The 25,373-nt window shown below is 36.7% G+C and overlaps 1 protein-coding gene across 7 annotated transcripts in view; it reads left to right on the plus strand.

Annotated features, from left to right (window-relative positions):
* Nucleotides 1-25,373, plus strand: part of KDM4C (lysine demethylase 4C) — a 275,362-nt gene that overhangs the window by 166,867 nt on the left and 83,122 nt on the right. For all 7 annotated transcript variants that reach the window (XR_012042211.1, XR_012042210.1, XM_072859870.1 and 4 more), the window contains exons 13-15: nucleotides 4,314-4,495; nucleotides 5,381-5,597; nucleotides 6,538-6,614. Coding sequence is in view for 5 of the 7 variants with exons in the window: in XM_072859870.1 (XP_072715971.1) it covers nucleotides 4,314-4,495; nucleotides 5,381-5,597; nucleotides 6,538-6,614 (476 nt within the window). In the remaining 2 variants the exon portion in view is untranslated. The remainder of the gene's footprint in view (nucleotides 1-4,313; nucleotides 4,496-5,380; nucleotides 5,598-6,537; nucleotides 6,615-25,373) is intronic.

Below are 25,373 nucleotides of genomic sequence, written 5' to 3' on the forward strand. Positions count from 1 at the left end.
AACATTACGTACTGGTCTTGTAAAGTTTTTTGTGATTTTTGGAGGGCAATGTTTGAATCTTTTTCACTGTGGGAACTGATGCTTCCACCGTGGTTTTTGCAGGTCTTGAATACTGGGAAATGGCACTGATACATAGTTGAAGTAGAAAGTATGCCTGCTTATAACAATGGAGCTTCTGAGATTTTTCAGTCAGTATGGATGCCACAAATTGTTCTCCATTCTTACTTTGAGAATCCTCAATTTATGTGGATTTTGAATGGAGACAACTGGAGGTTGCAGTTGCCTTCTGTCCTTTAAACCATTGCATAGAAGCATATGAAGATGCTGGGCACTTCCATACTTCTAACAGATATATCTGGTCAAAAAACACTGAGCTCACATGAGGCACCTGAATATCTACCCTGAAACCACACATACCAATGTGAGTCAGGAAAGTAAATTTATTTTAGGCTAAGTCACTGATTGCTCTTCAGTTTTGTAGTAAGTAATGAAAGGAGTCATTAAAGAGAATAAGAGGAAGTGAGAAGGACTGGATAAATAGCAAAAAAAATTCTAAAGAACCCTCAAATTTTCCAAGTTTTTTTTTGAACATAAATACTTTTGTACATAAATAATAATGTACATAAATAATTTTGTACTTTGGAATTATCAAATGGACAAGTGAGGAAAGGCTATAAACTGTGCCAATATGGCAGTGTTTGTTACATCAAGTGATTATATACTCTATGCTTTCTCTCAAACAGTTGGAGAGCTGGTTTTTGTTTCTTTGCCTGTTTTGGATAACCAGATTCTCAGTTTTTATTCATGGTACATAACTTCTCTGACTTCATGGAAACCAGGAAGGTAGCTCCACCTGTACTACCTGAGAAGCTGACCTGGAAATTCTTCCTGTCAGTGACATTGGTGCATCTTGGAAAAAGCACACAAAGTGAAACTGCCCAAGTTCTACTGATGTAGAGTATTTACATAGAAGATTGCATATTCTACCTGGTGAGAAAGTTGTTGAAGGCAGCATTGTTGTCATATTCTGTAATGGGAGTCATGTACTCTGTAACTTTTTTTTAATATCAATTTCTTTTGACATTTTATGATTTCAGTGTGTGTGTGGGTGAATGTTGATTGTAAGAAGATGAACTAATATTTCTGAAGCCCTTGAAGGATGATAAATTAAGCTTGAGGTTGCCTAGGAAATTCTTGAAAAGAACTGAAATTCATAAGCCATACGGTAGTGATAACAGAGGATCAGACAAAGCTTATACGCCTTAAGAACATCCATTCTGTCTATTCTTAATTTTGTATACTGTTAGTGCAACATTCCTTTAAGAAGTACTGGGTTAGCTAGTCTCCCTTTGAAAGGGGGAGGGATATTTTTCCTTTCATGGCTGTGCTTCTGGGCTTGTTATGGTGGAGAAGAATGAGAGATTGCAGAGTGCAATATGCAGGAGGATCACATCAGAGAGCTTGGGTGCCATAGTTCATGCAAAGAGACTAAGAGACTGCAGTAAGGAGCATTGAGAAGACCGTCATACCTCAAAGGAGATAGAATGCATAATTAGAGATGTTAGAGATCAGAGGCAAATGAGGAGGGTTTGCTTCTACTTACAGTAACTGGAAGTAGTTGCTCTAAATATAATGTAAAGGAGAAAATAAATTCATTAAAATAGTATTCAGTTTTTTGGAGGCTGTGGAAGATGCAGTCCAGTACATCTGCATATGACACTCTCTCTCTGGCTTCATTTGGAATGAGGTTTGAAAATAGAAAGCTCTTGAAAGCAACAAAATGTTTTGAGAGTGCTGCCAGCTTTATTCCTGGCTCTTGTGTTCTTTTCATTCCCTTGATCTGGGAAGGATTTGTAAAGATCACACTAGAGGGAACTGAAATGTTGGAGTTTGAGATATACATTTGGAGTTATTAAGATATAAATATTGTTCTCATCAAAAGCAGAACCAATATGGTCATAAACTCAGCAATGTGCTGGAGTGCTCTGGGAAACCAGAGCACTATGTGAGAACTAGAGCTATCATCCTGGAATTAATTCTAGGACCGGAAATCCAAAGATAGATTTTTGACTAAAGAGGAGCATAATAGGCTGAGGTTCAGGGTGAAGACTTCAACCCTCATGGGAGAATTATTCACCAGTGATGAGTGGTGCAGTCAAAGGATGTCAGTTTCAAAATGGATAATAGGTATGCAAGATATAAGTTACAAACCTCTTTGTTTTCTTCATAAGGCACAGTCAAGACCTGAATTCTCTGAGAGGTGACAAATATAATGAAAATATTTAAAATAGTTGCAGTATAAGCTCCTGAAAGAAAATAATGTCAAAGAAAGAATTTGGAAAATAAGTTAGCAAAGATGAAGCCACTTGTGAGACGGTTCTGTAAGGGAAAATTTAAATAGATAGAAATAGAACTAGAGGCATAGATTTCAGAGCTATTTATTTTACAGTTCTGGAAAATTGCAAGCAATAGAAAAAATATGATTGGACAGAATGTCTTTAACTAAAAGATTAGGTAAGCTTTTAACCTAAAAAAAAAGTAATTCAGAAAGCTATAAAAGTGATGCCAGCATTTTATATTTTCAGCTTGTGTTCAGCTATTTCTTCACTGCTATTCTTTTGTAGCTACGTTATTCACTGTAAAGCTCTGCTGCTGAATATTGACTTGGTGACAGCTTTTTTGCAGATGTTTTGTATTTGTCCTTCTATCTGGATTATTGGCAAACGTTTATTGAATTGATATTAGTTGTCTTGAGAAACTATAAAAAATGGAGCAAAATTCACATGCAGGATATATGAATTAATTTATTTTTGCTACATTTGTCTTGCTTGTAGACAAATATTTTAATCCATATTTTATTCAACACTGATAAAAATGCTATCAGCTTTATAGTGCTTTTGTAGCAATGCGTGACACTTTGTCATAGGAGGAGACCAATAAAGCCTCCGGTTTTTGGTAAAGTGGATGAAGGCAGTCATGGGCTGAAGGAATGTGATGATTCAGCTTAATGTACTTCATTAAACATTTCTCTGTTGTTGGAATTTTCTTCTGAAATAAACAAGTTTTCTTAAATACATCATTAGAAAAGGACTGTATGCTATAGACCTTTTTTTTGTTATCTGAAAGTTCTATTCAATAACTTCCCACATTTTCCTTCCCACATTCATATTATTTTAATTATTCTAATTGACACCTACATGCCTTCTCATTGATCATGAAAGATTTAATAGGTGCTGTCCACTTGAATGAACAGAACCCCAGACCTCATCATTAATCAGAGCAGTGTGTAAGGACCCAATTCAAAAAAATATACTTAACATCTCCTGTCAGCAATGCTTTCCTTTCTAGAATGAAAAGACATTTCCATCCTCATAATGTGTATATTTTGCAGGTGGCAAAGTCACTAGGTTGCCTGTGAAGATACCTTGAGGTTTCCAACCAGCTCAAACATGTGATTAGGCTGAAATTCTGGTGTTAGCAACTTGTTCATTAATAATTATGCTTTTGATTTCACTGCAGCAAGGGTTTTACACCGTCTCCTTTTCCCAGCTTTCCCTTCCCCACATCTTTCTCAACAACAGACGACTACATTTTTAGATTACTCCTATCGAATAAGCTGTTTCTCTTTGAGTTTCAGTCTGATTTTATTTCCCAGCTTCTCTAGAGGCTTTTAATTTCATAAAGTCATCTCTATGGAGTCCTACAGGGAAACACTGCTACTAAGTAAAACAAACTTTTACAACATCTAGAACAGATCACTGATATTACCAAATAATTTTTCCTGTAGTGGGATCCAGCATGCGTGTCCAGCTACGTTGTAGATCTGATTGTTCCCCATTACTCCCTGGCTATAACCTTTGTCTCTTTTTCCCTTTGGAAAATGAGTGTCAATTTCCATAAAGAGTTGAGAGGTGCTATTCTGGGTGAACAGAGTGATTTGTCTGGTGCTGCTTGGCAGGATGCAACATGTTCCATCCATAAGGAATTTAGGGCATAGAGGGTAGAGGTTGGAGGAATTAAGAAGTGGGAGAGTGAGATGTAATGTTGTGTGTATGAATACAAATTGTAAACAGTAGAGCTAGCAGCATACTTTCTTATGCTGCATGTGGAGAAGTCAGCTCGTGATAGAGGTATCAGAGCACTTTTTTGTGTGCTTGTCCTGATGCATAATTCTTTTAGACTTCTGCATTTGTATTCAGACACAGACTTCTTCTAGCTTTGCTTTATCTTCATTGTTAGCACACATGACAAAATCATTGTTGTTTGTCTTCATTCCAGGACTACAATGTAACCAATTGTTTGTTTTCTTTAAGAACTGCCTGAGACTACCTTAATTGAAGAGAAGGTTCAAGAGACAGAGACATGGGCCAGGCCTCTGGTCTACCTTTGGCAGACAAGAGTACCCAATTTCAATGCTGAAAAAGAATACAATGCGGCTTGTGCAAAAAAGGAACCACACTGTGCCATTTGCACTCTTCTCATGCCATACTACAAGGTAAGCAATATCCTAACAGCTCCATCTCTGGGTGAATTGTGAAATAGCTGCCCAGCTACTTTATTTCCAGTAAATTAGAAATAAGAGAAGCTTATGTATTTGATTTGTATGAGTAATCTAAAAGTACTAAAAAAAAGTAAATAAACTCACTGTTGTTAAAATTAGAACTGATACTCTGTTCACCTGTGTTTATCCTTGGTTGTAGACAGTGTATGCCTTCTAGTAGGGTTTACGTGTTGTTAGTGTATGTGTGCTTGCCCTTAAAGTTACACTTTTTGAGGTGGCAAATCCACATAGGTTTGTATCCTTTTGCTATTTCCTTATATGTCCATCTTCAAATGCTTTTTATTGGAGCCTCTCCTATGTCTCCTTCCTGCAGTGTTGAAGAAATAAACGTTTTCACAGTACTTAGGCCTTCTCAGGAATAATATTCCCATAGAAACAGTCTAATGCAGAGCAGGGTTTGATACTGGCTTGTGGAATTCCTGTCTCAAATGTCAGCTAAAAATGCTGTAGTACTATGGTACTAATTCTGAAGCTGGTAAACTGGAATCCCCTCCGCATGGAAACTAGGAGGAAAACTTCTATTGCAGTGGACCCAGTTAAAGGGCTCAAAGGGAGACAGAGATACAGTCACATTGAACACTGCTGCAGTAACACTAATTTGCAGGCTGAGTGCTATTCTAGATTTCACGGTTATTTGAACAATCAAGGAACTATAGAATGACTGTGATAAATACCTAGAAGCAGTGAATTTTCTCATAAAACTGTTACATTGTTAGTGCAAGAACTGGGAGGGGAGAATTCATTTCATCATTGTCAAAAGGAAGAGTAAATAAGATTCTCCTTTCTTTTACTTAAATATAAATTTTGTTTATTTTCCAGCCAGACAATCATGATGAAGAAAGTCCTACTTTTGGGAAAGCAAACTCAGCAGAAACATTGATGGCTGAAAATGAAAAGACTAAACCTCTTATTCCAGAGATGTGTTTTATTTATAGTGAAGAAAACACTGAAAACTATCCATCAAACGCCTTTATTGAAGAAGATGGAACAAGTCTTCTGATCTCCTGTGCAAAGTGTTGTGTACGGGTTCATGCAAGTAAATAAACTAATTGTTCAGTTGGCAGAAATGTAATTTCAAATTTTGTTTTATTGATAAATAATAGTTAACTAGGCTTCTAGTATGTCTTTAAAAGTACTTGAAGAACATTTCCATATGTAATGCTTCAATCACTGGCTAAATTGTTTTAAAAACTATGTTACATTTTCTGTTACTTGTTAATGATTGCTGTGAAAATCATGAAGAATTAACTTTTCTGTAAACTTCAAATAATCACAAACTTCTGATTCTTGTTTCAATTCTGAGCTATTAAATTCCTCCTTTACTTTTCATCTTTTAAACCACTGTGTGATGTTAGTATGTCCTTATTTAGTAGTCAGGGTGAAATCCTGCTGGATTTGAGGACTTGTGAATACTGCTGTTGACTTTAGGTATGCAGTAATGTCCTTCACCTTGCATTCTTTTTTATGTCAAGAGTGACTGATGAATGCATGGATTTTCTGCAGTATCTTCTACAGACAGTAGGACTTGAATAGTTAACTCTAAGAAGTCCATGTGAAATTCTTACATGGAAGTGCAGTATAATTGCATAGAATAAATGTCAGTACATTAATTCAAATTGTACAGTTTTACTGCAGGGAGAATTGGTGATTTGCTAGTGAACTGACAGAAAATAAGAAGTTCCCTGGGGTTTGCTTTTTTTGGTGTTTGGAGGTTTTTTGTTGTTGTTTGTTTGTTTTGATTTTTGGTTTGGTTTGGTGGGTTTTTTGGGGGGGTTTGGGTTTTTTTTGAGTTTTGGGAAGAGGATCTGTGTCTCTAATTTATATATTTCATAGAGTATGGAATTAGCAGCAAGCCTAGATTGGAAAAGTCTCCTTGGTCACAGGAGATGTGTTTTACCAGTGTTTATACACAGTTGAATTGTAGATCATAGATAGAAAGGCAGAATATATTAATCGATCCAGCTCTCTTATTCTAGGTTGCTATGGTGTTCCTTCTCATGAAATCCGTAATGAATGGTTGTGTTCTCGATGCAGAAAAGAAGCGTGGACAGCCGTAAGTTTCACATGTTGCTTTGTTATCTGACACATTAGAGATTGAGGGAAAAAAAAAAATCACATGCATGATTGCACATGGAATGTAGCCTGTGTATTTTTTCTGAACATACACTTGCTAGGGAAAAATTGTTTGTAAAATACATTTAGATTTCAATGTAAAATGTAATAGCATTTTGATAGACAAACCTGGAGTAGGTTTATACACTCAAGAAAAGGATTGGCTAAGAGAGTATAGTTGTGTGTAAAACATTGTTCAAGGAAACAACTGAAAATTTAAATACACATAAGAGAGAGAGAAAAAATTAGATTTCCTCTAAATATTTTAGACTTTTGGTATGTACATGTAGGCAGCTGGAGAATAGAGAAAGGGAAAGAGAATAATAAATCACAGTCAAGAGTGAAATTGTTCTTTTACAGCACGTAAGGTTTACTGCGCTGTATAAGCAGAAGAAGGTTTCACTTGTGAAGCTCCTAAATGCCTATTCTTTTATTTAAAAAAAGTATGAAATAGTTTTGTACTGCAAGGAATAAATAGACAAGCAATTAATAGTTCATAGAATCCCTAAATATATACTCATTTAAAAAAAAAAAAGTTTAAAATTTTACATTTCACCAATCTATCAGTTGCCCTGCTAAGTCATCTAATATTTGTTTTCCCTAAAACAGCTTGAAGAAATGTGATAATCAGTTTTGATAGCAACATAGCTTTTTCATTCAGTTGTTAAATTAAAAGCAGATATTTCAGGTGCCTTAAAAATGTAAATCCTTAAATGACATCATAAAAATTTTAGATATGTTGAAAAAGAAATGAGAATTCAAAATACTGGAAATTACAATATCACTCTGTCAAACACCACTTCTTGCAATTATGAAAGTCACCTGTAAGAAATTCACAATTGTAGCATTAGCAAACTGAAAATAAATAAATAAATATAAGAATATTTTATATTATAAATATAATAATATAAGTATAAACACATTGATTTTCCTTTTGTACACTGTCAACATTTTAAGGTTCTTTTGTGAATGCTAAGAGTTAAGGAAACAAAAGAGGAACTGGTATTTTTAATGCACTTATTACCTAAGCTGGGTAAAACAAAAGGACAAAAAGTGACTTTAGAACTGCTCATTACAAAAATATGGTCCATCTATAATGTTTAGTCCTGTGTTCTCTCAGTGAATAGCTATTAAAATATTTATTCAGTCAATGTCTATCTCTGCAATGTGTTCTCATTTTAGCAGGAAAGGCATTCTTACTAGGTAAAATTGAATTTTCATCTTTCATAGGTAACCTGAAAAACTTGTTAGAGTTTCCTTATCAGACAATTGTGAGTTTCAGGATCTCCTGAACTACTTTTGTGACTACTGTTCTGGAGTCAGGGGAGGGTTGACGGGAGAAGCATAAGTCTGTTCTAGGAAGTGACAGGTTGCCATTAACTCAGAATCTAATTATCAGTTAAACAAACAGGGTTAGAAGGCCCTGCTGCTCTGTCAAAAAGTTTTGTTAATTTCTTTTCAGGGGAGACAGGTACAATGTGCAAGTATGGGAATTCTAAGGAGAACATTCTTATTCATGAAACACCATGTATGACAGCAATAGAACTGAATCAGATGTTTTTGTTAAAAACAGTGAAAAATTTAGAACATTGCCTTGGAATCTGATGTTAACTGCAATATAGAGAGTCTTTGTCTTTTGACTATAGTGCATTTTTTAAAATCAAAAGTCACTGAAAAATAGTAAAACAAAATTCAGTCTTATAATTTATTAATGCTGTGTTGTAGAAAGGATTCTAAAATTGTTCTGGGGTTTTAAGGTTATTTTACAGATGTTCTTGAAGTGAAGAGGACATTCAGATAGTGCAGCAGTAAGTGAAAGATAAGAACAAAAATAGTGAGATAATGACTGATGACTCATTTACGTTCACTATGGGGCAATAAAGGGGGAATTGGGTAATATGATAGAAAAAGGAAAATGTTGGGGAGAAGATTAAAGCTTGACTCGACTGTGATTTTTCTTTGACAAACTTTTAGGGGAAAAATTCACACCCAAGAACAGTGTTAATGTGAGAAGAATTATGCACATTTTACTGAATAAGTTTAGTTTTATTCTGTTATGAAGCATATAAGTTTCTGAATTTTAGGGGAAGTACTTTTTGGCCTTTAGGGGAAGTATTCCCCTTTAGGGGAAGTACTTTTTGGTACTCTAGGAACTGGAGAGAAGACCCAGTGGATTTCTGGAATTTTATGTGTTAGGTAACAAGAAGGTGATAGGAGTGAAATGGAGCACCATTTTCACCATGCAAAGGCTAGACAGTATGTGTTGCCCACTCGGACAACTTATTTAATGTAAGCTTTGTTATTATATATTTAACTGAATTGCTGTGATTTTGTATGTGTATTGATTATTGTAGAGCTAAATTGTTAGCGCTGACAACTTCATCTTTCTATAGCTCTGATTTGGTGACCTGAGTGAAATGAACTTATGCCCCAAGAGATCTTTTCATTCAGATATGTTTGTGGAATAAAATTCACATTCTTAATGTCATAAGTTGTCATTCAGTTGGGAAGTTTTAATGAAATGTTGAAGATTAAAAAGACCTCACTAGTATTAAATTTACTTAAAACTTGTCCTCCATAGTCTGCTATCTTGTATTCTTTGTTATTACATGTCGTTCACATGTCAATGTGAATTGTTCATTGTCAGCTGAAAGATGTAGGAGTGATAGCTAGTAGGCATCTGCTACCCGAGTTACATAGCAAAAATCCAGCAGTTTCAAGGATGTGAATAACACTCTGTTATTTACTCATATGTGAATGATACCCAATTCACTTTTTCTTTTTTAACAGTAGGGTCTTTCAAAACTCTTGAGATGCTGAAGCAATCTCAGAACTATTAGTGATTATCTCAGAGTTTGCAGAGCTTAGGTGAGGTGCCAGGAGCCTGGAAAATTTAATGTTGGAAAATTTAAAAAGGCAGGAAATGGGTGACCCAAGGAATTATGTGGCAGTCAACCTAACTTGGATTCCAAGAGAAATACTAAACAAATGATGAATCTATCAATTTCTAAACACCTAGACAATAACAGAGTACAAAGAGATATGTATTTAAGAAGAAACCAACTGATTTTTTGCTGTGACAGCTAATGGGAATAAGGAATAAGCAAAAGATTTCATGCATCCTAACTTTCAGACACTTTTGATAGTGTTTTAAATTCTGATATTTAAGCAACAGAAGAGGGATGATGTAAATAGTTGCCAAACATATAGGAATATGGATTTGCTTTCAACCCTCAGTATCTCAGGCCACCAGCCATCATTCTCATCAGACTCTTAAAATCACCACAAGAGTGATAAAGTTCTGTGTATCATTTGCTGATTATTTCTCATGTCCTTATGGAACAGACATGGAAATCTAGACTGGTCTACTTTAAGTCACTTAAGATGATTGCACAGGAGATGGGGGAGTACAATTCATGTGAAGCTACCAAGGTGTTAAACTTACAGAATACATCAAAGGCTTTTTCACAACTGTCTAATGTGTTTCCAGTATTATTCAAAATATTGTTTTCTTCAGTTATTTCAATATTTCAGTGAAGCAGAAGGATTAATAAGAAGCATTCCTGATGCTTTTTCTGTAAGTACCAAGGACCTTGGGCATTTTGTAGGCTGAGATTTACTAATTTGGGTTTACTATTTTGTATTGCATCCAATTACTGTTTTGGATTAGATCCTACTATTTTCTAGGACAATAATAATATTAGTACATTGAAGAAATGGTGTAAAATAAATCATATAGAATTCAACAGAGATAGGTAAAATACTTAGGAGTTATCAGTTATGCACATATAAGGTGGGAGTCCCTGCTTAAGCAGTAGCTCCTGCTGCCAACTGCAGTTGTGACCACTCTGGTCACAAACTGAACATAAGTCATCAGTTCTGTAGAACCTGAAACATCACACCAGGATGTTTAAGCCTTGTACTGGAAGTAAAGCCTGAAAAACATATGGAATAATCTTTCTGCTCTCTTCAGCTTTGATGAGAGCCCAGCTGAAGAACTATGTCTAACAGTGAACACACATGGTTCAAAAAAACCATGAGCCTGAATGGGATGGAAGAAAACAAGAGGTGCCATTGAAATTGCAAAAAAAAACAAAACTAAAATTCTTTTAATCATTCCTGAGAGACCTCAATCATTCCATAAGGGAGGATTGAAAATAATTAACCTTCTTAGTATAGCCAGGGGAATACAGAAAGGAAATAAGAAGCATTCTCTCATGTAAAATTATATGTGTATAGGAAAGACGAACACAGTCAATTGCCATTCTCTCATTTTAGGGACAAGATGACTTGTAGCAGCTTTAAACTGCATCAGCAGAAGTTTATGTTAATACCAGGAAATTTTCCGAATTTTTATTTCTAAAAATAGTGAACTACTGGAATAGGATATATAGAGGTTTTGTAGAATCTACTCCTTCATGATTTTTAAAAACATGTTAGGCAAACATTTGTCAGGAATAGTTGAAGAAGACTTGATTGTGCCTTGAGGCAGAAGGATAAAATAGACACTGAGTTTTCTTTTTTCTATGGTTTTCTTTTGCCTGTTTGAATAGTATTATTCATTGCAAAGCAATGTGACTGTAGTTCTCTTACGAGAAAAAATTATCAGTTTGATATACAACTTAAATTTATTATATTTATATTTATTTATATTTATTTTTGGTTGTATGGAACCTCATTGCTGACATCAGCATGATTAAGAATTGCTGATACTTATTTGGGTCCTATTCGTCATTTTAGGATCATGTTTCTGTCTCTTCAGAGTTTGGACAATAACCTTAGATTATCCTAACAGCCTGCACTTCAAAATAGTACAATACTTTTATCTAATCTTAGCATTATACTTAAGATAAATATGGTTCTCTTTTAACCAATCTTCTGTACATCTATTAAAAAAAAACCACCTTAATTGGATATACTGCTGCCCATAGTACTACTTTGCCTTTTAAAAATCTGCAATTTATGTTAGTTGTGCCAACCTGCAGCTGAAAGTTTTATGCTACCTTTGAATTACATGCGTATGTTTCTTTCATGAATCAGTTTTTTAATTTGTGTAAATTTTTCTGTACCTGTTGTTATACATATGATATTTTAATTGTACTTTAAGTTGCTGTGTAGTACCGTAAGTCTCTCTGGAGAGGGAGACATAATTAAAGAAAAATACTTATTTGCATGACCTTTTTTTTACTGTAAGGAATATAGAGAGAATGTATTTTACATTCCAACTAAAACAGTTCAGACTTCAAGTTTCTACATGAAACAAATGAAAAAAATCATATTCATCTAAATTCTTTCTCAGGATAAGCATTCCTAAAAACTGCAGCTGTTGCAGATGTGAAGCTGAAATTTGACTCACTGTAGGAATTATATATCCACATGCCTTCAAAAATTCAATTCTTGCATCAGAAAAGTGCACAAAATGAGAAGATTTAATTATCAGAAAATACCTATTCCCTGAAACTCCAACTTCCTGAATGTCTGAAATTGTTTTCCTTCCTCTTCACATTGATTCCTTCCTTAACTCTGATTGAGAAGGAGGAGATTTAGCTGAGGAAGACCTGTCTGAGGAACTCCCTTCTGGGTAAGGCTTTAAATCCTGAAGGGAAGGTTGATTGGAAAACAAAGAGAAAGAAAGGTTTTGTGAAGTGGAAAATAAAATGGAAGTTATGAAACATTGGTACAAAACTTGGTTCAAAGTTCAGAATTCATTTCTTAGGAGAGAAAGTTCCTTCTCATTCCTCTGCTTACACAATTGAGTATTGTTTTTAGTTCTGTTACATGATACTTTCTTCAACTCCTGGCAGTTATGTTAACTTTATAGGAAATTTGGTCTCTACTAGGTTTTTATATATCACTATGATTTTGTAAAGCACTGAACTATGAGAGCACTATAGAAATGAGAGCTGTATTAATAGCTAAATGAAACTGTATTATGTGTGAATCCCAACTATGAACTTCATTAAAATATGGAAACAGAAAAATGCCTAAGTGGACTCAGATTTACAGAGCCAGACTTTTCTGCGATGGAGATTCCATTTTATATTATCAGAGGAAAATGCTTTTGAGATTCAGAAGCATACTGTTTTCTTGCAGTTGCAGCATCTTTAAGTAGCTGAAGTAGTATGCTTTAAAATATTTTATGTCAAATTTTCACCTTCCAGGATGCAGTTGGATCCATGATAACATAACATACCTTAATATTCTACTAGACAGTAGGTTCTCTTTGATAATGATTATTGACAAAAGAGAAGAGTGATACCGAATTTGTCTATGCTAATGGACAAAAAATAGCCATAAATCAATCCCCCCAAACAATTAAAAAATCAAATAATATTAAATAAGTAATCTGCATAGCTCCTGAAAGCGTAACTGTATTCATACAAAGTGCCTTGATTGAGAACAAATGCCTCATTAATCTTAAATGCTTCAGCTAAAGAAAACTAGTGAAGTCAGTAAGAATAATGACTGGCATTATAGAGAATGCAACGTACTGTACAATGTGCAAGGATGTGGTCACCTGGTAGCTATAGTACATAAACATAAGTACCTTTATTATTTAGAGGACAAAAGTATTTGGCACAGGAAAGAGTTAGAAAGAAGAGCAAGTAAGGAAACAGGTAAATGCACTTCAATGCCTTACTTCATAGTAAGCTGTGTTAATGAGGCTACTAAGGAACCTGCATGACTTTTCACACATTATTCTAACCCTCCATAGCACTGCAGAAATAGTTCAGCACCTAATCTGGTCAGCTGGCACTGAGTTTGAGAACAGATCCTGTGTTGAATAGCAAGTGTTAAACAGCTTAGCAGAATTTTTTTTCCTGTACATGAGCTTTGTCATGCTTTATATTTTACTATTGATATTCAGACTTCTGGTTTGTTTGTATTTTGTGGTTAGAGTAGCCCATTACATCAGTTGAAGGATTTTTTTTTTTCTTTTTTTTTCCCAAGGCATCAGAAAAGTGGCACATAAGAGCTTTCCGCATTCCAGCTCAAGAAACTGCCCTATTTCACTCTACTGAAAATAATGATTTTGAACAATCTTTTTATAGTAGTGCCCTTCTCACTGATACAGCGTCAGCATTTCCATTATAAACTCCTATTTTCAGAGCCTGATAACTGCCAAAATTAACTCACTACCTGTGAGTTGGTATACAGTGTCCTAATTTGCAGACTGATTTTGCTACCAAGCTTTAAAAGCATTTGGATATTGTTAATAAAAAGAAATTATTTGGCATGAAAATCTGGCTATAGCAGGGAAGGTTAAAACCTTAAGTTTTCTGTGTTTTTCTCTTTTATTTTCAGAAAAGTAAGGCCTGATTTCTTTTTATTTATTTATTTATTTTTAAAATCTGGATTTTCACAAAACTTCTCTGCAAAAAGGTGACTTACTGGGAGAGTTACTTATAAATGCTGATGGTAACCATGTGCGGACTCGAAGGTGGGGAGCATGATATTTCTTTCTGCTTTTGGTATTAGTCTAGTAACAGGATATGTATTGCTTGTAATAACCAGTCTTTGACACAACATATTTTAACAGGTTTGTAAATACTGAGTTTCCCTGATGCTGTCACAGAAACTGAATTGAAGACTGTTTATTGTGGTTTAAACCCAGTCAGCAACTAAACACCACACAGCCACTCACTCACCCTCCCTGCACGCTCCCACCCCCTCCCCTGGTGGGATGCGGGAGAGGATCAGAAAAAGAAGTAAAACCCATGGGTTGCGATAAAGACAGTTTAACAGGACAGCAGAGGAAGAGAAAATAATAATAATAACAATAATAATAATAAAATAATGTACTAAACAAGTGATGCACAATGTAATTGCTCGCCACCCACTGACCAATGCCAAGCCAGTCCCCAAGCAGCGATTGCTGCCCCCCAGCCAACTCCCCCCAGTTTCTATACTGAGCATGACGCCATATGGTACGGAATAGCCCTGTGGCCAGTTGGGGTCAGCTGTCCTGGCTGTGTCCCCTCCCAGCTTCTTGTGCACCCAGCAGAGCATGGGAAGCTGAAAAATCCTTGACCAGTGTAAGCACTACTTAGCAACAACTAAAGCATCAGTGTGTTATCAACATTATTCTCATCCTAAATCCAAAACAAGCACTATATTAGCTACTAGGAAGAAAATTAACTCTATCCCAGCCGAAACCAGGACACTGTTAAACCCAGAAAATATCCTTTTAACCTAGGTGCCATAATGCTCAGACGCAAAGTGCATTTTGACCTTGGATTCCCTTCATTGCAGTTCACCAAGTCAGCCTTTGCCACTGATATCCATGTGAAAAGACTTGATAGCTTTGGGCACCTCCAGGTGTGTGGTTATTCTCATCTTACCAAGGAAGGGGTTGTCCATTCCCTTCAGGGTAAAGCAGGATTTCAGTCAGATGCAGCTTTGAATCTGGCCCTACTTGGAGCTGGAATTGGACCAGAGAACCTCCACCAGCCTCGCCCAATCTAAATTTGTCCTCAAAGACCATATCTGATCTCCAGGAGTACTGCTGCAAAATCATTGAGGGGAAAAAAAAGATGGAAGTAGCCAGTAGCAGGATATCCTGCCCTGCACAGCTGGTGCTAGGCTGTTTCTTGAAGAAACAAATTTCATCTAAAGGTGTTCAGGTTTAAATCTAATATTTACTGTCACTTCCAAACATTGTCTTATAATAATGGGAATAATCCTACACATTTTTAATCAGTAGACATACCATCATTCCATTTGTGTTTGTGTGTTTGCTAAGTGTTTAGCCTCAGTGTTATCCTCTGGCATTGATTTTCACAGTCTCATTATATTTTGCAGGAAGAATGATCAGTTTTGTATTTTGTACCTCATTTCAAAGCTTATTTATTTATTTTTTTTAAAAAAAGCTAATCTAATTCCTTTTGACTTCTCTTCAAAGGGGAAGTTGTCTGTAATCTTTGTCTTCAGATGCTTGGGAACAGTCACTCTTTCTACTGTAAACATTTTCTAAAACTGAGTGACCAATAACCACTATTGCAGAAAGTATTCATATTCAGCAATGTAACAGTCTCCATTTCATACTTTATATGTGTTTTTTACTTCAGATATGCACATTCTAGTGCGAAAGGACACATAGGCCCCCCTGCCAAGTGTGGGAGTTATTTTTACTCCAGTTACCTGTAAAGAGTGTTTTCAGTCTTATTTCAGTCTCGGCCCCGCCAGTTCCCATTCCTTCTCTGGCTGCAGAATTCTCTCCCTACTCCCATTCCGTGTCTCACCTCTCTTCCCTGTCCTTTTCCAAGTTGTCTTATCCCAGCCAACTCTCTCCTGCTTTTTGAATTCTTGCAGATCACTGGTCTCAATAATACTGTGTCACAGACAGCACAGCAAAAGGCTACTTGCTCTGTATACTGTTGCCTCAGTCTGGCATGACCTGGGAGCTGCAATTGCAAGGAAATTTTCGGCTATCCCTGAGTCAAGGGCAGGGCGGACTGAATGTTTGCGGAATTAGGCTACTAGAATGTGGAAATTCAGTAGCTGATGATTTGTAAACTTTAAATTCCCACAGGTGGATGTCTTGAACATATTTGAATGCATCTGAAAGAGTAGAATGTTAATCCATAGCAGAAGTGTGGCCACCTTCAATTTCAAGAACCTACTTTAAGCTTGGAGCCAAAGATGCATCCACATATTAAATAAGTATTAACCCGTGGTGGATTTCTCTTTCATGGAATTACTCAGCCTCCTCAATCAGTGTGAACTTCAAGCATGTACAAAATGCTAGAAGAATTGATAATGCTTTATTCTTTTGGACAGAGTAAGATTTTTATGTAACATTTTCTAAAAGAAAAGTTGAAATGCTTTTCTCAAAGTTCCTATTATTCATAAAAATTGTGTCATTGTTGAGGCAGATGCTGGTAGAAGTATGACAGTGTTTATATACAAATGAAGATTGTGAGTTATAACGGTAGCATCTAGCAACTCTGCTAAGAAATGGTGTTCCCAGATGGGAAAGTGAATCCTTTTACTAGACGACCCTCAATTTGTCTGTAATTTTTATTTTAGGAATATTTTGTCTCTAAAAAAATGGAAGTTTGTCTCTGAAAAGTTAATTTTAAGGTAATAACTTGAAGTGGATACAGTAACGGTCTCTGAATTGAAATTAAATAATCCCAAAAGCTATTTTCTGAGTGAAAATTATTCCCCTGGTGTTGAAGGATAAAAATATTCATTAGTGGACTATTGCTGAAAATGACATTTTCAAATGTGTTAAGAGAAACACCAACACTTCTCTCTTTACACAAGGATAAATACAGACACAAATATAAATAAACTGGGGAAATGAGATAGCCGAAAAGGCAGCAATGCCATATCCAAATGCACATCTGTGTTAATACTATTAGGAAGTGTGACCTTGGGCATTACAAGGCAATTGAGAGAGAAGGTGGAAGACTAAGGGTATCTATTTTAAGTTCTCTAAAAAACCCACCAGAGTGGCTTGAAGAAAACAAAAGATGTTTATCAGCCTCAGCCATACAATTTGTATCTATTTGACTTAGCTATGGTAGAGTTCAAAATTAGATGTCTGTTTTAATTAGATACTTTTTAAATGAGACTAGTAAATCAGCATTATTGTGACACAGCTTTGTAACAGTTGACTCAAAACTGAAAACAACTGTTCTGACCTCTTGTTAGAAATATTTGGAAATAAACCTTGTCCTAACCACTTCTCTTAGATTTTTGAATGCTTTTAGACACTAGTCAGAGTCAATAGACACACAGGGAAAATAGTTGATGGAAAAAAAATGGAAATACTTTGTTAACTGGATAAATAGCGTTCTACTTAGTGCTGAAGATATTAGCAACACTTGCAATGCTTCAAACCACTAGCCAAAATGTATACTTGAAATGATTCATTCTGGTATCACTGCTAAATAAAGCTGTGATAATAAAATTATCACAATAACTTTATAATAATAATTTAATAATAAAGTTCGGTGAATGCATTCTCTTTGTTTTTCAAAATCACAAACCTTACAAACACAAGAAAATTAAATTATGTATTAAATGAAATGTATATGATGTATAATATATATTGCAGTGTATACTTAGCAGAGCCAAGTAACAGGATTTTCCTAATATCTAGGTATATTTTCTAAAACATTTAAAAATGTATTTTGTAAAGCTTTAAAATGGCAGGTTAGATCGAATAGTAAGACCTGCCATAATGAATTAAACCAAAGTCTATTCTAGCCTGTTATTCTCTCTCTAGCACAGCCAGAAATGAATACCTAGGGAAGAATCTAAGTCTTGGGCAAGCATTCCGTCACGCGTGCTCAATCTCCTACAATATGCAAATAAGAAACTGCCTTAGCCAAAGGCAGTTTCTTCATATTTACTAAGCAAAAGTTAACCTTTGTTGGATTTCTCTTTCATGAACTTATGCAGCTTCTTTTCCAACTGGTGTAGAATTTTAGCATCCACTCTGGCAAACAGTCACATACTCTGTGAAGAACATTTTTGGTTTTTGTTCTGAATCTGCTGCTTTCTGTTTTCCTTTGATAGCAACCACCTAGTTATTGTATTGTAGTACTTAGTCAAGCCCTCTTCCAAGTCCTTCATGATTTTACTGGCATCTCTCAAATACCATACTGTCTTCTCCTTCCTGGCCTGCTTACTTATCCCTTGTGCAGAAGCTGTTGCAGCTGATGTTAGCTGAATACAACATCTTAGCTGAATACAAGATGTAAGCTGAATACCAGCTTTTTTTTTTTTTTTTAATGAGGCCTGTGAAGTAAGGTTAATCAGAAATTAACAAGATCTTGATAAATTATTGAGATGTTCTGGAAAACAGGATGTAATTAAATAGGGAAAAGTGCAAGATACTGAAGCTAGAATACAAACAAAGGAATGGGGAGCGATGATATAGGCCACTGCTGTAGAAGAGGTCCTGAAGGTTGTATTGCATGAGCTTAACAAGTCACTGTGGTCCAAAGGTGAACACTGTGTGAACACATCTCCCTAGATGTGGGATGCAAGATGTATCAACTAAACATGCTTTGCCTGACATCACTGAGGATTTTCTCTCATTGCATTTCAGAGGAAAAAACATGGCCGCAGATGAAGACAGGAGGTGAAAAAGTTGTGGTTGTTTAACCGACTAAGGGGCTGTCAATAGAAAATGGCAAAAAGGAAAGGAACAATCTGTTTTTCATATTTATGACGCATAAAGTAAAAAGAAAAAGGCTTAAGGTACAGCAAGGAATCTTCAAGTTAGCTGTTATGAAAAACTTCCTAATGTCAGGGATGTCAAAGAGCTGCAATAGATTGCTAGGTTGATTATGGAGACTACATTTTACAAGGAAGTTGTTGAAAGTGTGTCAGACAAAATTCATTAGGAATAACATACCTTTTATTTTTCCCTGTCTTCATCCACTGACCTAAGTTATATATTTCATTTAATTGGATAAATGTAATTCTTTGGAGATGCTATTGTAATTTACAGGGTCTTAGAGGAAAGGAGAAACAGAAGTTTAACAAGAAAGAGGATCATGTGGGGCATGTTCATAGTTGTCCATAAGAATAACCATTATATGACTTACTATATATGCCTCTGCTATGGCTTGGCTGAACTCTGTTGCCTCGTTGTGTCAGACAGCTTTCTGTCTCATACAGAATGCTATTGCTGATGAAGTAAGTATGCAAATATGGAAGTGTGAAAACTGTTTTTTATAAGTATTACTGTCAATATGACTTTGAATTTTGGCAGAGTGTTAAAAAAACTCAAAGACAACCAAATGCATTCATTTTAAAATATAAATGAGTGTGAACAGGCTTGGGTTTTGTGTGGTATTTATCCATGCAACAATAATTAATATGCAGCTATGCCTGAGTAGTGGCGTATCATTCCAAAAAAGGTGATCCATCTTTTGGATGTATGTACCAAAGGAAGCATGGTTAATTCACATTGACTTCAGGCTTTTGCCGCAGTTTCTAGCAGTGGTTGAAACAGAGAAATGAAAAATAAACCAGATCAGGAATACTTGTTGCAAAATTCAGTTTCATTGTAAGCAAGGGGAAGTGTTTAGTCCAGAAACTGTGGATACGATCTGCATTGTTTTGGAAAAAATGCATTGTCTCCACTAAAAAGCTAAAAGATGAAGTGAACGTTAGTGTGCTAAAGCTTGCAAATTATATGGAGAAGTCTTACTTTATACAGATACTGGAAGAGAGAGTTTTCTTTTGTAATTCTAGAATGTTATGGAGATTTTTTAAGCAGATGAGCAATTTAAAATGGTCTAAGATTTAATTTAGATAAGTGTAAAATAATATGCTTAAGAAATTATTATTTAATGCAAACACAAATGACAAAATTACTTGCTTAAAGGATTTGCAAAGTAATAGTGAATCAGAGATTGGATATGTTCTAAGGTGATGCTCTATAATGAAGTCTCTTCCTGATTTTTACATATAGGCTGACAGCAGACACGCATGGATGCACACTGTCTCTCTTTCTCTGTCAGAACATGAGTAATAATTGCTAATGTACATGTGATTTCACTGCCATCCATGGCAGGTGTACCTCTATTAGGAATATTAGTCTTTCTAAATATCAGGTCCCCTGTGTTTTCATTGCTTGCAGTATGTTGAAACTGGACGTAAAGTAATAGCCATGTCGCGTGGATAAAGGACAATGTATTGCAATACAGGCATGATTTACAAAATGGATTTAATGGGCTTTAAGCCCGTGGTCCTTCCCACCCAGGTTTGCTGTGAATACTGGTGAAATTTTCTAGGTCTTATGGGCCTAAGTTATTACAGCCTATATCCAGCAGACAGTGAACAATTCTTACCCACCACCACTATCTACTCACCAAAGATTTGTATAGGTGGTTTTTGAGAGAGGTTTAAATTTGGTTATTTGGTTCCTATGGGTCCTGCATAGGGTAATTTTTTTTCTAGCTGGTAATGAGGATATTTACAGCCACCTTCTCTTTTCTCTGGGCTACCTTTTTTCCCCCCCTCTCTTCCCTGCCTCCCCCCCCGCCCCCCTTTTTTTAAAATTTCTTTTTCTTTTTTTTAACCTAGTGTGAAATCTCTGCAGTTAGTAGGTAAGGATTATGACTTCTGTCTCTTGCAGTGTCAAATTCACAATTCTTTATTTTTACAGTGGTTAAGAGACCGTAAACTTTCAGAAGAAATTTGTTAGCAACATCTTCTTATATAAAGTCTCTCCCTGTGCTATTTTAGCTTAATTTATTTGTGGAACTTCTTTAGGGCCTTGGACTCTCTCTCTAGTTGCATTAATAAGTTACACAGCAGATGATCAGATTAAGGTTTTCCTTAAAAGTAAAAAATACCTATTAGAAGCAGAAAAAGTTCATCATTATTCAAGTAATGAATTTCAAAGTAAGCTGGCATAAGAACATCAAAGCTCATAAAATAAGAGCAAAACCACTGTTATTTTGCAAAATAGAGAAGCAGTCAGTTAAAGGATTTTTATGACAAAGAAAGTGCTTCAATTTGAAAAAAAAATCGTGAGGGATCCACTGAACTTTTATATTTGAAAGTGGAGAATGAAGCTTTTCCCCTGCAAAGATTTCTATTGAGTCAGACTTCTTCTACCTCTACATTGTAAGCTCCTGCAGAACTGTAAGTAAGTTGGGGATCAGATGGTCAAGAAGTCCTTCACAGCTCCTTTTTTAGGAGATTGTGGTATTTGCCTCTTCCTGAATGGCTGTTCCATTTTAAGTATTATTTTCTATGCTGCTTGGCTTATTTATTTTATTACTCTCATGTGGTCATGGAGATGTGTGCCCATCTAATTTTACTGTTTTTATCTTGCACCTCCAACTGTCATATATAAAACTAACAGGTTGGACCCGTTCTGTTGGTCAGTATCTCACTATGATGGTAGCCAAGCTCTGTTTATAAAGATAAACAACACTGGTAGCAGAAAAGATGACCCATTCACTCAGGGTGTCAAAATCAGTCAAAGGAAGAGCTGAAGAAATAGATCTTTCCTCTTCTAATGTGTAAGCAAAATTCTAAGGTGAATCAGAATGAAGAGGATGCAGTGCTGTACTCTGCGGTTGTGCTAAGGGAGTCCTCAGGATTCCCAGCCAGGTTTAAAGATCTGCAGACTCTTTCACGCTGTAGTTTTCACATATTCAGCTTGCCTTTGACAGCTGAATGCCAATTAGAAGCAAATTTCCCATGACTGTAGTTGTACTTTACTGGAAACAGTGCACTGTCACCATTAACTGTGTAGTGGAAATTTTGTTATATTATTTCAGAATAATTTCAGCATGGTGAATTAATGTGTATAAACCCTTAATAATGTGACTCCTTAGCATCTAGTTTAGGCAAGTCTTTACCTTGCCTATATAGTTCAGTAAATTTTCCAACTGAGTGATGTTTTTTTGAAACCAAAATATGTTCAGGATGAGAAAGATAGTAACTGTTCTTCACATAGCTTGAGAGTATACCTGTGTAGATGGCAGCACCTCGTTATCCTAATGACATCCATAAAAGGGCAACAGACAGAAGGAGAATGTAAAGATGATTTGAATCACCTTGAAGAGTAGTTAAGGGAATTTAGTATAGATAGCTTGGCAAAAAATACACCAAAAGGTTAGGATATGATAAGAATCTACAAATATTTGAAAGATAATTATGTATAGGAAAGAAAGGGGTGATTATAGAATCATAGAATCCTTTAGGTTGCAAAAGACCTTTAAGACCATCAAGTCCAACTGTTAACCTAGCACTGCCAAGTCCACCACTAAACCATGTGCCTAAGCACTGCATCTACACGTCTTTTAAATACTTCCAGGGATGTTGACTCAACCACTTCCCTGGGCAGCCTCTTCCAATGCTTGACAACCCTTTCAGTGAAGAAATTTTTCCTAATATCCAATCTAAACCTCCCCTGGTGCAACTTGAGGCCATTTCCTCTTGTCCTATCACTTGTTACCTGGGAGAAGTCACTGACCCCCACCTCTCTACAACCTCCTTTCAGGTAGTTGTAGAGAGCGATAAGGTCTCCCCTCAGCCTCCTTTTCTCCAGGCTAAACAACCCCAGTTCCCTCAGCAGCTCCTCATCAGACTTGTGCTCCAGACCCTTCACCAGCTTCGTTGCCCTTCTCTGGACACGCTCCAGCACCTCAATGTCTCTCTAGTAGTGAGGGGCCCAAAACTGAACACAGTATTCGAGGTGCGGCCTCACCAGTGCCGAGTACAGGGGGACAATCACTGCCCTAGTCCTGCTGGCCACACTATTTCTGATACAAGCCAGGATGCCATTGGCCTTCTTGGCCACCTGGGCACACTGCTGGCTCATATTCAGGCGGCTGTCAACCAACACCCCCAGTTCTTCTCTGCTGGGCAGCTTTCCAGCCGCTCTTCCCCAAGCCTGTAGCGTTGCATGGGGTTGTTGGGACCCAGGTGCAGGACCTTGCACTTGGCCTTGTTGAACCCCATACAATTGCCCTTGGCCCATGGATCCAGCCTGTCCAGGTCCCTCTGCAGAGCCTTCCTACCCTCAAGCAGATCAACACTCCCGCACAGCTTGTGTCATCTGCAAACTTACTGAGGGTGCACTCGATCCCCTCATCCAGATCATTGATAAAGATATTAAACAGAACTGGCCCCAATACTGACCGCTGGGAAACACCACTTGTGACCGGCTGCCAACTGGAGTAAACTCCATTCACCACCACTCTTTGGGCCCAGCTACCCAGCCAGTTTTTTACCCAGCGAAGAGTACACCTGTCCAAGCCATGAGCATCCAGTTTCTCCAGGAGAATGCTGTGGGAAATGGTGTCAAAGGCTTTACTGAAGTCTAGGTAGACAACATCCACAGCCTTTCCCTCATCTACTAGGCAGCTGATGTTGTCATAGAAGGAGATCAGGTTAGTCAAGCAGGACCTGCCTTTCATAAACCCATGCTGACTGGGCGACTTATGGTTGAACAGAATCTCAAAGAGTAATGATTTGAAACTTAAAACAGGAGGTGGTACATTAGACTGAATTTGGCATGTGAATCTAGAATGGCATGAAGTTTGTTGACTTGATCTCTCTTTGACAGAGAAATGGAAGAGTAAGTAGTATTGGAGTAATTCTGGTTCCCGCCATTTTGCTTTATTTTTAAGAGTCTGGGCACTTAGGGGAGAAAGAGAAGAAATAACCTTTCCCTGTCTCCTTCCCTCCCTCCATCCATCCCTGCCTTCTTCCCTCCCTTTCTCCCTGTCTCCCTCCATCCCTTCCTCCTTCCTGTGTTCTCCCTTCCACTTGTTCTCTCCACTGCCCCTCCACCCCCAATGAGCTTCTGTGTTGTGGTGGGCTTCATACAAGAACAAGTTTCCTAAGATGTGGCAAGAGAACCTCACAAAGATGCAGCTAATTGAATACAAATGTTGGTTCTGGAAGAAACAGTTTTACTTATTCTCCAACAGCCAAATGGAGAAATCCTATGCAATGATGTCCTTCCCCATCTGAGCTGTTTCCCCTATTGAAGAGGCTACCAAAAGTTACAAACAGTACAAGCTGAAGCTCCCACTCAGTGCTGCAATAGCAGCCTCCTTATGTTCCATTTTGCTTCTTTATATGCTGAAACTACCTGTTCCTGCTCAGTCCCCTTTGAATATCTGAAGGATTTGGTATTCTGAGCCTTTGGGTTTCATGATTTAATAGTCAATGTTTACTATTACAAAGCAAACTGTGATCTGGAACGTGTTAGGTCCCATCCCAAGGCTCTTGTGGGTAAAGTAATGAACCTCAATTCTCTTCTTCACAACTCTACAATAATATTAAATAGTTAGAAGGGTACTCTGTAAGAGGATGGGTTACCTATTCTCCATGCTTCTGGTAGGTAAGGCAAAAAGTTATGTGGTTAAATTGCAAAGAAGATTCAATTGTCATAATAAAGTATTTCTTAGTTAGGAAAGGTCTTTCTCATAGGAAATGTAATAGAGCATTCAGTTAGATTTCTGGCAGACATTGATAATCTTCATTATTGGAGGTTTTAAGATGAGATCAGACTGAAGTATTACATAAGATTTCTTTTTGTTTGTTTGTTTCATTTTGTTTGTTTGTTTGTTTTTCCCCTGCAATGGCAACTTAAATTTAGGGGTTTGTGAGACGAGCTCTCTTTCTGAGTATAGATACACAGGCACAGGATATCTTGACTTCCTTTTGTGCATTTGGTTCTTTGTAGAGGCCATAAAAATGGAGACAGGAAGAAAAATAACTAACATTGGAAACACTTTCTCATCTGGTCCTGTGAAGGGACAAGGGAAAAAAGAAAAAAAAAGGGAAAGGATAGGTTCAGAAAAGGAGGAGACTGGAGAGAGAGAGAGAGAGAGAGAGAGAAGGGTTGGAAAGTACAAAAGCCTGTGTATCTGTTCAAAGGTTTAAGTAGAGGCAGGAAAAGCCCCGTTTGGCGTATCATCTGGGAACCACTGAAATATACCTTGCGTAGTGCCCTGAAAGCAGTTGGAGTTGTACTGAAAATCAAGGCAGTGAAGGTCTACTGCAGCAAAGGGAACCTTTGCAGAAAAGGTTTATAAATTTGAGAACTGTCGGGAACAAGCAGGTTTTCAAAGTATTTTGGTTGGATCAATGGCTTGTGAGTCAGTTTCTCAGTAACTTTTATTATACTAATTATATGTAATTTTACTTTGTTTTACCTTAGTAATCTGTATGGCACTTCCAGCCTTTCTATGGAAGTACTGAT

This window comes from Ciconia boyciana, chromosome 4, assembly GCF_034638445.1.
Source record: "Ciconia boyciana chromosome 4, ASM3463844v1, whole genome shotgun sequence".
Lineage (NCBI taxonomy): Eukaryota > Metazoa > Chordata > Aves > Ciconiiformes > Ciconiidae > Ciconia > Ciconia boyciana.